Source organism: Carassius carassius, chromosome 46, assembly GCF_963082965.1.
Source record: "Carassius carassius chromosome 46, fCarCar2.1, whole genome shotgun sequence".
Lineage (NCBI taxonomy): Eukaryota > Metazoa > Chordata > Actinopteri > Cypriniformes > Cyprinidae > Carassius > Carassius carassius.
Genome location: NC_081800.1, coordinates 11,090,413 through 11,102,090, shown reverse-complemented (window position 1 = coordinate 11,102,090; position 11,678 = coordinate 11,090,413). Strand labels below are relative to the sequence as shown.

Here is an 11,678-nt window from a genome sequence, read left to right as displayed (position 1 = left end):
ACAAACCACTCAAATATTCAATACTTTTCATTTTCGAAGAGCTGGTTTTGTTCTGACTGTTATGTAAGATCAATGTTTCAGACTGTCAAACAAGACGCACAGAGATTTCTGATAAAGCATGTTTTATTAACTTTATTTGATAACATAATTTATAACTAACTGTACAATTAAACGTAATATAATTATGGTAGGTTTGCCTTAAATAAAAGTTTGCTGTTTGCATTCATGTGTGTTTTTATCTACGTTTATTTGTTTTGTGAACGATCTGCAGCATAAATCATTATCTGTCTATGAACAGCTATGTTGTTATTCTTTTGCATTAATTATCAGATTAAACCGATATTAAAATTAGTCACATATTTTTTACTGTGTAAAATAATAAAATATGTTGTGAAAATAACGATGAAACAGACTGATGTATGTGTACAATTGAGAAATGGATACTTCTGAAGATACATGGCAACCCACGTCTCACAAGGTAAATATTTAATATAAAACAAAATAATAATAATGCAAACATTTTCGAGAAATAAGTAATTTGTACATTCACATATTTGGTAAGATAAAATACATTATGTAGCGGTGTATACACACCATGAGTTCAACTTTCATCTCGTGAACAGTAGGGAACATTAGTGTATTTAATTCATTCACCAGACCCAAACATACACAAGTTTCAAATCCACTGGCTCAGTTAACATTTATAGTATAGTAATAATAGCAGTGTATATCTTATTTGCATTTGAAGTGATATTATAAATCCTGTAAACATATAGAAGGCAATATTTGGACTCTCAACGAGACCAGATGAAACTTCCCAATTATCTAAGCTAACAGAGTGTGTTAAAAATGTAAAAGATTGGATGACAAATTATTTTCTCCAATTAAATTCGGATAAGACAGAGATATTAATTATTGGACCAAAAAACACCACACAGAATCTTGAAGATTACAATCTGCAACTAGACGGATGTACTGTTACTTCCTCTACAGTCAGAAATCTGGGTGTTATATTGGACAGCAATTTGTCTTTTGAAAATCATATTTCCAATATTACAAAAACTGCATTCTTCCATCTTAGAAACATTGCCAAGCTACGAAACATGTTATCTGTTTCTGATGCAGAAAAGCTAGTTCATGCATTTATGACCTCTAGACTGGACTATTGTAATGCACTTCTAGGTGGTTGTCCTGCTTCATCAATAAACAAGCTACAGGTAGTCCAAAATGCAGAGTCCTTACGAGGTCAAGAAAATATGATCATATTACCCCAATTTTACAGTCTCTGCACTGGCTACCTATTAAGTTCCGTATCAGTTACAAATTATCATTACTTACCTATAAGGCCCTAAATGGTTTAGCTCCTGCGTACCTAACTAGCCTTCTACCACGCTACAATCCATCACGCTCCCTAAGGTCACAAAACGCTGGACTTTTGGTAGTTCCTAGGATAGCAAAGTCCACTAAAGGAGGTAGAGCTTTTTCACATTTGGCTCCCAAACTCTGGAATAGCCTTCCTGATAATGTTCGGGGTTCAGACACACTCTCTCTGTTTAAATCTAGATTAAAAACGCATCTCTTTCGCCAAGCATTCGAATAATGTATCTCTTAAATTGTGAGTGTAGTTGCATCTGCATTTTTATTCTTTAGCTTGGGTTAAACTAATTTTACTTTGTTGGATCAGCAGCTATGCTAATCATGTCTCTATTTTGTTTCTATGTTTTGCCACGGGATTTACATCCCGTGGTAACTAGGATTTACACAAGCTCCAGTCTGGATCCAGAACACCTGAGAAGAGATGATGCTGACCCTCAGAGGACCCCAGATGATCCTAACCTTGAATCAACAAACAGAACTAACAATTATTGCTACATGTGTGACTGCATCATATAATTACTATTAATTAATAATATTAATAGTTCATCATCTAGCTGACTACGTCTTGTATTATTATTATTATTTTTTATTTTTTCTAAAATCCTGTCAAACGTGCACAAACTACTAGCTACTACTAAATATTGTAGAAACATAATTTTCTGTAAAGTTGCTTTGTAACGATTTGTATTGTAAAAAGCGCTATACAAATAAACTTGAATTGAATTGAATTGAATTGAATTGAATTGAATTGAATTGAAACTTCTCCGGTTGTCTGCACTGACGTTTAGCACAACCGGAAATATCTACGCACACACTCGCAAGACCGGAAATCCAAGATGGCGGAGATATGCAACTAGCCCATTAGGCAGTGCTACGCTGCTGTTTGGTCATGTGGTGGTGTCATTTTCACGCCGCGATCGCCTGATTTGTAGATTCATACCAGCCTATTGCACGTCTGCTCGATCGACTGCCCAGCGGCAGCCGGCAGGCCAGAATGACCGTCGAGGCCACCGGGAAATGGCCAGTCCGCCCCTGTATATATATATAAATATAACAATCTAAATTCTTATTTTTAGCTTTAAAATTTTGATGTTTTACAACTCAAATTAAAGAAAAAAAAAGATTTGCAAATCTAATGATAAGATGAAATGTAGTCCATCACAGCTAATTCCAGAGACGTTTCAGTATGACATTTCCCAGCAGAAATCCTAATGTTTTGAACATATCTTCAGAAAATGATGTTAAATCATCTATGTCTGTGTGTTCACACAAGTCACATCTTATGGAACAAACTATCCATCTCTTATTATTTTTACAATATCTTTTTAAGAGTGACATCTTGTTATTTCAGTTGGCGGGACAAATGTACAACACTGTATCGCTAGTGACATCTAGTGGCATCAACAAACAGTACAATGAATCGGTGGCCAACCGTCAATAAAACGCGAAGAAGAGTGCCTTAAATACAGATTTTTGCTGTTTGTTCTATTTACTTGATGAGCTGAAGCAGAAACACTGTATGTAACCTTTCGTTTTACAAATTGATATATCTGTGTTTGGACCGAATCATTTTTGATGGCATTAGCGCGCACAAGCTACTACTAACTGGCCTCCTTTAACACAAGCTTTCCATTGGACTGGATAGGGAGAGTAAAATGTTTCTGAGTAAATGATTAGACTTGTTAGTGCTATTTTATTTTGGAGTGTTATGTGTTCTTTTATGTGTTTTGAATTTCTGTCTTTACTGTTGTGCTGAACTGTGCTGTTTTCTGAACTGCTACATAAAGATTACAGTGTATATTGTTTGCTTCACTCAGTGAATAGAAGCTAAGATAATTAATTGGGTATTGTTTAAGAAATTGAATAGGAAAAATAAACCTAAATGTAAATTCTGAATAAATGGCTTTAGTTAATTATTTAAATTGACCTAATCTAACTAAATTATGTTGGCTCAAATAAGTTGATTAATTCTAAATGGAAAATAAGACTAAGTGTAAGTAATATATTCCACATTTCTAATTAAGTTGTGTAATGACTAAACAACACTGATGCTTTAAAACATACACTAGGGCCCAAATGTCTGATGCTGTATTAAAAATGTAGGATTCAAATATAATTTCAAACTCAAAATAAATAAATTTTAGGATTTTAAAAACAAAGAAATGTATGAAAAGAACATGAAATGAAAAATAAATAAATTGTGCATTTAGATTTAAGTCACTAATGTAACTTCATGTGTCTTTGTATAGACAGTGTGTTTGTATACATAGTTAGGAATAAAATATGACAGCTGGATTTTGTTTGTTTGTATTTGGGTTGTTACTTAATTTTTATTGAAACAACTGCATAAAAACATTACTTGACAAAGAAAGTTCCAAAATTAATTATATTACAAGTGATTAGAAATACAAACAAATATAAATAAAGACAATAGCAGGCCAACTCACAAACTCTTTTTTTGGCACAAGACACGTTTATCTTAGTCATTGGAGTAAAAAATACACATGAACAAACACAAAGTCAAATACAAACATCATGTTACTCTTTGTTGTTGCATGTTCAGTTTCATTTGCAAATCTTCAATTTCCAGGTGCATCGTCATTTAGGGTTTGTCATCAGAAAGTTGATGTAATCCATCAAAGTCCATCACATCAGAGAAAGAAAAACATAATAATAATAATAATAATAATAATGAGATATCTGAAACAAATGCGTTTAATAATAAATAAAAACCTCTACATAAAGTATCATTGTCCAAATGCTTTTACTTGCACTCAATATAAGTAGGTTTATGTGGCAGATATTTATTATTCTTCTTATGTTTGGATTTAAGCAGTTTGGCATAGTTTTATGCTTAAATAAAATAAAATAAAAATCCTGCTACATACAAAAAAAATAAAATGCTGTATGCTTATTTTATGAGCGACCGAGAAAGTGTCCTTTTATGTTTTACAATATGCCATTCTGAATGTCCTGTAGCTGAAAATGAGTGCAAGAATAATTTTCAATGTAATCTCAAAGTGAAGTGCTTTTCAGGAATATCCCATCATGGGTATTATTTTTCAACCTGGTATACAGTTGCAAAAAGTTGAAAACCTGCTTCCTTTTCATCACACCTTAAAGCCTCACTATCCTGCTCAGTCTTGAGTGTTTTAGCACATTTCAAAATGTTACGAATATTCAGAATTGATGAAAATCAAATACAAGAATCACAAGTCATACTTGCTTTAGATGGCATCAAAATGTGGATTAGGTAATTCTTTAGAATAATGGTACCTTAGTTAATGTTAGTTAACTACTTTAACATGATCTAAGCAAGAACAATCCTTCTTCAGTGTTTATTAAACTTAATGTTAATTTCAAAAATTTCTAATGCATTATTCAAATCAAAAGTTGTGCTTGAGAACATTAGTTAATGCACTGTGAATTAGCATGAACTAACAATGAATAACTGTATTTTCATTAACATTAACAAAGATTAATAAATACAGTTATAAACGTATTGTTCATTGTTTGTTCATGTTAATTAATGAATTAACTAACATTAACTAATGGACCATTATTCTAAAGTGTTACCGTGGATTAGAACTGTGTTAAATTGCATTGCAGTACAAAACTTGGTTTAAATGGCACATATTGTAGTTCACTACAGTATATGGTTCAGATGTATATTTTCATCAGTGAAGTGAGTTTAAAGTGCATTTTGAACATGATCACACAGGTTGAACATTTTAATGGACATTGCCTTTTTTCTGTAATATTTCTTTCTAACTGTGCTGGCTAATGCAAAACTCTAAAGGCACAATTTGCAATTAAGTGTCAGATTTTTTATGTATAACTGAGCAGCATTTGAAGTTTTTATATTTTGTAACAGTTTAACACTTGTTCTGTACATCTGCACAGTTTACTCTATATTACTCTCTTTCCATTACATTTATATTAAGCGCTCTATTTCTGTATCACCTATGGCTTTTTCCTTACAAAAATGCAACAAAAAAAACTACAAAAATATCAGTTTATGCCCAAAAATAATCTATTTTCAAATTAAGATTATGCTGGCTTTTGGTCATTTCTGTTTATGTAATATATATGCTATGATTTAAATTTTGACCTTTGGTCATTTATTGTGACAAATTCTTTCAGTCCTTATATCTGTGTCATTTCAAATTGGTGGGCCAATGAGAACATATAACAAATGGGAACAATGTACAGTTGGCGGGATGAGGCAAAGTGAGCAGTGATGGTGTTGACCTTATACCGTGTACACACACACACGCGCACACTTTAAGGTGTTTTTGTAGATAGAGTCATAATTTGGTGTGTGGGTTGGAGATGATCTCAGCAGAGAGGTCTTTGATTGGCAGGTCTCTGGCCCCGCCCCCTCCCACATCTGTGCTCTCACAGCTGCTCGGAGGAGACTCTGGAGGCGGCTTGTAGAGCATGGCAGCCAGCAAAAAGAAAATAGTGCCTAAAACCTGAGAAAAACAGAGAAATTAAATAAGTCAAAACAAAACTGAAGTCGAAAAAAAAAAAAACAACATATGGTTGATGTGAACATGATCTTAAAGTGAATTATCTATAAATGAGGTCATACAAAAAAATCTGGGATTAAAATCTCATTTGAATCAAGAATTAAAATATTTACGTGTCAGTAGTAACATTTATAATGTTACAAAATATTTCTATTTTGAATGAAATACTGTTATTTTGAACTTACTATTCATCAGTGAATACTGAAAAAATATGCATCATGATTTCTACAAAAAAAAAAAAAAAAAAAATAGCAGTACAACTATTTTCAGCATAGATGATAAGAAATGCTCCTTGAGCAATAAATACGCATATTAGACTGATTTCTGAAGGATCATGTGGCACCACTGGTGGTGTTAATTATAGGACCTAAAAACTCCGCTTGTAATAACCTAGAACACTGTCTAAGACTTGATGGCTGCTCTGTCAATTCTTCGTCATCAGTTAGGAACCTAGGTGTGCTATTTGATCGCAATCTTTCCTTAGAAAGCCACGTTTCTAGCATTTGTAAAATTGCATTTTTCCATGTCAAAAATATCTAAATTACGGCCTACGCTCTCAATGTCAAATGCAGAAATGTTAATCCATGCTTTTATGACCTCAAGGTTAGATTATTGTAATGCTTTATTGGGTGGTTGTTCTGCACGCTTAGTAAACAAACTACAGCTAGTCCAAAATGCAGCAGCAAGAGTTCTTACTAGAACCAGGAAGTATGACCATATTAGCCCGGTCCTGTCAACACTGCACTGGCTCCCTATCAAGCATCGTATAGATTTTAAAATATTGCTTATTACTTATAAAGCCCTGAATGGTTTAGCACCTCAGTATTTGAATGAGCTCCTTTTACATTATAATCCTCTACGTCCGCTACGTTCTCAAAACTCAGGCAATTTGATAATACCTAGAATATCAAAATCAACTGCGGGCGGCAGATCCTTTTCCTATTTGGCGCCTAAACTCTGGAATAACCTACCTAACATTGTTCGGGAGGCAGACACACTCTTGCAGTTTAAATCTAGATTAAAGACCCATCTCTTTAACCTGGCATACACATAACATACTAATATGCTTTTATTATCCAAATCCGTTAAAGGATTTTTAGGCTGCATTAATTAGGTAAACCGGAACCGGAAACACTTCCCATAACACCCCATGTACTTGCTACATCATTAGAAGAATGGCATCTACGCTAATATTTGTCTGTTTCTCTTTTGTTCCGAGGTCACCGTGGCCACCAGATCCAGTCTGTGTCCAGATCAGAGGGTCACTGCAGTTACCCGGATCCAGTCTGTGTCCAGACCAGATGATGGATCAGCACCTAGAAAGGACCTCTACATCCCTGAAAGACAGCGGAGACCAGGACAACTAGAGCCCCAGATACAGATCCCCTGTAAAGACCTTGTCTCAGAGGAGCACCAGGACAAGACCACAGGAAACAGATGATTCTTCTGCACAATCTGACTTTGCTGCAGTCTGGAATTGAACTACTGGTTTCGTCTGGTCAGAGGAGAACTGGCCCCCCAACTGAGCCTGGTTTCTCCCAAGGTTTTTTTCTCCATTCTGTCACCGATGGAGTTTCGGTTCCTTGCCGCTGTCGCCTCTGGCTTGCTTAGTTGGGGACACTTCATCTACAGCGATATCGTTGACTTGATTGCAAATAAATGCACAGACACTATTTAACTGAACAGAGATGACATAACTGAATCCAATGATGAACTGCCTTTAACTCTCATTTTTTCATTATTGACACTGTTTTCCTAATGAATGTTGTTCAGTTGCTTTGACGCAATGTATTTTGTTTAAAGCGCTATATAAATAAAGGTGACTTTGACCACTATAAATTTTAAAATTTATAATTTTCAAAAATGCAAGCAAAAAGCATTACCAAAAATGAATTTTTTTTATTAATATTCCTTAAGGTCTCCATTATGTATAAATGGCAAAAAATAAAAAGTAAGAAATACATCAATGACATGCATGTCATTTTTAATTAACTGTCAAATTGTTAGGCTGATGTGACCCTAGACCACAAAACCAAAATTATCGATTTTTCTTTTTTGCCAAAAATCATTAGGATATTAAGTAAAGTTCCATGAAGATATTTTGTAAATTTCCTACTGTAAATTTATCAAAACCTAATATTTGATTAGTAATTTGCATTGCTAAGAACTTAATTTGGACAATTTTAAAGGTGATTTTCTCAGTATTTTTAATTTTTTAGCTTCTTAAGATTCCGGTTTTTCAAATAGTTGTATCTCAGCCAATTTAAATTTTGAGAAATTGACCCTTATGACTGGTTTTGTGGTCAAGGATCACAATTGAGAAGTTAGTTTCATACAAGTAAAAGTATATTAAATGTGGAATGAGTCATCACTTCTGAGAACATTATTCAAGTGTGTTTTTACTTTACCTTGTAGATAATGCCTGCGATGAGTGAGTACTGGCTCATGGCTGAGTTGTGGTACAGGTAACAGGAGCCGTATTCCCCACACTGCTCCTCCCACAGCAGACAGGAGATGTCAATCACAGAGCCGAATGCTATAGGGCCTGGGATCCCACCAAGAGTCCTTACTACGATCCACTGGATTCCAAGTCCAAACGATCTCTGACTGTCAGGAACACACCTGCAGGAGAAGACAAACGATCACAATATACAATAAACACAAGTATCTGTATCATAAGGTAAGCCACAAGAGATGTTTGGAACTTCAAAACAACACTTATTTGAAACAATTATTTTTCTAATATTATAAATGTTTTTACTCTCATTTTGATCATTTTAATGCATTTTTAACATTTTTAAAACGAAAAAAAAAAAAAATCTTAATTTTGAATCAGTGTAAATCCAATGGTCATACCTGAGTGTGGCAGTAAGAGCAGGGATGCTGCAGAGGAAAGTGAAGATGATGATGACAAAGAGGAAGGAGAGGAAGGCTGGCATGTGATTGCAGGACGACACACACCTCCCTTCTTCAGCAAAACCTTGTTCTCCCCATGATATATTCCCTACCACACAGCTGCAGTCAGAGAACACCTATGAATGCATAAACACACACACACGCCAATTGGGCCAAATTCATAACCAAGAATAAGACAGATTTTTTTTTACTCCCGAGGCCTCTTATAAAAATAATATTTTTCTTTGCATCAAAACAATACATAATCGAAAACATTTCAGCAGCTTAGTTTTAATAAGTGAAGTGAAGTGAAGTGACATTCAGCCAAGTATGGTGACCCATACTCAGAATTTGTGCTCTGCGTTTAACCCATCCAAAGTGCACACACACAGAGCAGTGAACACACACACACACACACTGTGAGCACACACCCGGAGCAGTGGGCAGCCATTTATGCTGCGGCGCCCAGGGAGCAGTTGGGGGTTCGATGCCTTGCTCAAGGGCACCTAAGTCATGTTATCGAAGGTGGAGAGAGAACTGTACATGCACTCCCCCCACCCACAATTCCTGCCGGCCCGGGACTCGAACTCACAACCTTTCGATTGGGAGTCCGACTCTCTAACCATTAGGCCACGACTTCCCCCGTTTTCGATTATGTATTAAAACAATACATAATCGATTATGTATTAAAACAATACATAATCGAAAACATTTCAGCAGCTTAGTTTTAATAATTCTGTGTATTATTGTTCTGAGACTTATAATGTCTTCATAGTACAAGCTCAAATATTGATTTCAAAAGATAAAAAAGAATAAGAAAAGAAAATGACCCTTTAAATGCAATTACATGTCAAAATGTATGCAGTTAAATCAGAGTTAATTGACTGATCATGTTGTTAAAAGTGTATGTGAAACTGAGAATGTGTTGAACATGGGGTCTGTGTACCTGTCTGCCTCTGGGGCTGTCTGTGTGGCTGAGGGAGCTACAGCCGGCATGGCAGGGAGAGAAATACATCACTCCATCTGCACCACACACGGGGTTAAACAACTCCTCAACACAGTGACAGCCAATGTTACAGCTTACGGTCAGGTTGCCCAGATCTGAGAAGCTGAGAGAAGAATTTAAGTTTTAAATTTAATTTGACCTCAACTGATCAATAACACATTGTCAGTCAATTCCCTTGTTCCTGCTCTAGGTATTCATTTAAACCATTAGCTGTGTAATAAAACAAGCATGCAACATGTCAGACTTGATTAATTTAATAGAGATTAATACTTAAAAGTGACTAAAAGGTTAATTCATTATTTAGTTGTGATTAATACACTTTTGTGTTCTCTTCTAAGGGATGAAAATGTCTTAACATTTTTTTGTTAAATTAATAATCTGACATTTCTGGATCTGATTCAATAAATCATTAATATCATTATCTGTCAAGCCCCTTTACGTGTATTGATAAAACCTGCACTGAATAAATCCTGAAAAAGCTTGCTGAGGGGGAAAAAGTAGACCTTAGAAAGCACTCCTCTGTATGGGGGTGGGGCATAAAACAAATATGTTTATTCACATCGGTTAATTAATAAAATTTTCCCCCTTCACTTTATAGGACAGTAGACCCCAGAATGGAAAGCAGGAGTAAGGGGGAACTGGACAGGGCACGTTTTGACATTAAATAATAAATGTGCTAATTAAGTAGTTAATTCTGTCAATTCATTTATTTTAAATCAATTATCTCAAAATGGTGTCATGTAGATTTTGACTTCTTGCTGTAATAATAAACTTAACGACCCTCTATGTGTGTACGCAGTGTTGGGAAGGTTACTTTGGAAATGTAATAGATTACAGATTACAAGTTACCCTATTTAAAATGTAATAGTAGTGTAACTTTTTTAATTACTTTAATAAAGTAATGTAACTAATTACTTTTGAGTACATTTTGATTACTTTTATAAATTTCTAATGAATGTTAATTTGCAACTGTTAATCATCTTCAACCATTTTACACCATGCAGGTTTAACCTTACAGTAGTGCTCAATACTGTCAGACTTTCACCATCCTTCATCACCTGAATTAAGATGATCACATTTGAACACATCCATCACACAATCAGACTTTAGTACTGCCTTTTACTTAGAGATTGATTTGAAGTTCAAAGCAGATTTAAAATCAAAAGAAATAGTTTATAGATACTGTTTTTGAAACCAAATCTTTGCATAACTACAGGCATCTAACTGCATCTAACAATGGTTTGGAGAAAAATAGTTAATAAAAAAATAAAAGCATATACATCAACTCAAATACGGTTATCTAATAAGCATGTGTCCTATTTTGTGTACTAAACTCCTGAAACATTGGTGTCTTTCTGAAACACTGCTGTCTCTTTGTATATGATATGATGATAGTTTCTCAAAATAAGTAAAAAATGCTCATGGAGTGACTGTTTTAGAGATTAATTTCCATGAGGGGCGGACTGGGGAAAAAAATAGGCTGGGAAATCTCACACTCATACTCCCACAACCCATTCTGAAACATGGACAACCCTATTTTTTTTTGGACCTGACATCAAAAAGATTTGAATCCTTAGGTTGGGGACATGCAACATAATTAAGAGTTATCTCCTGAACTGCACCTTCACTTCCATTATCCATCCATCTCTCTCATGACTTTAATACTGAAGATTTTTATTTGACTTTTACCATGTTTTGTAAGTGCAATTTTGTTTTTTTGGCAAATGAATTACCACTTGTATTTATTTTTACTACAAATTCCATAAACCACGGTTAGTGCCATACCATAGGCTATATTAATTTTCCTAAGGGTTGTGTTTTTGTATCCACTAGCTCCCCCTAAACCTATGATAAAATATGATGATTGT

General features: G+C 34.7%; 1 protein-coding gene and 1 long non-coding RNA gene across 3 annotated transcripts in view; both read right to left on the bottom strand.

The window, feature by feature from the left end:
• Positions 1 to 471: 471 nt before the first annotated feature.
• On the bottom strand, positions 472 to 2,237 carry LOC132129650 (uncharacterized). The gene is made up of 2 exons (XR_009428552.1): positions 2,138 to 2,237; positions 472 to 791 (listed from the first exon to the last, which is right to left on the bottom strand). It is a non-coding gene; the product is annotated as an uncharacterized LOC132129650 (long non-coding RNA).
• A 3,052-nt stretch (positions 2,238 to 5,289) lies between these two features.
• LOC132129608 (solute carrier organic anion transporter family member 4A1-like) overlaps positions 5,290 to 11,678 on the bottom strand; it is a 55,115-nt gene continuing 48,726 nt past the window's right edge. The window contains exons 10-13 of one of the 2 annotated variants that reach the window (XM_059541249.1): positions 9,751 to 9,913; positions 8,766 to 8,941; positions 8,318 to 8,531; positions 5,290 to 5,852 (exon numbers count right to left, since the gene is read on the bottom strand). In XM_059541249.1, the coding sequence (XP_059397232.1) occupies positions 5,685 to 5,852; positions 8,318 to 8,531; positions 8,766 to 8,941; positions 9,751 to 9,913 (721 nt within the window). In that variant the 3' untranslated portion in view covers positions 5,290 to 5,684. The remainder of the gene's footprint in view (positions 5,853 to 8,317; positions 8,532 to 8,765; positions 8,942 to 9,750; positions 9,914 to 11,678) is intronic. The other variant, XM_059541248.1, reaches the window with a different exon arrangement.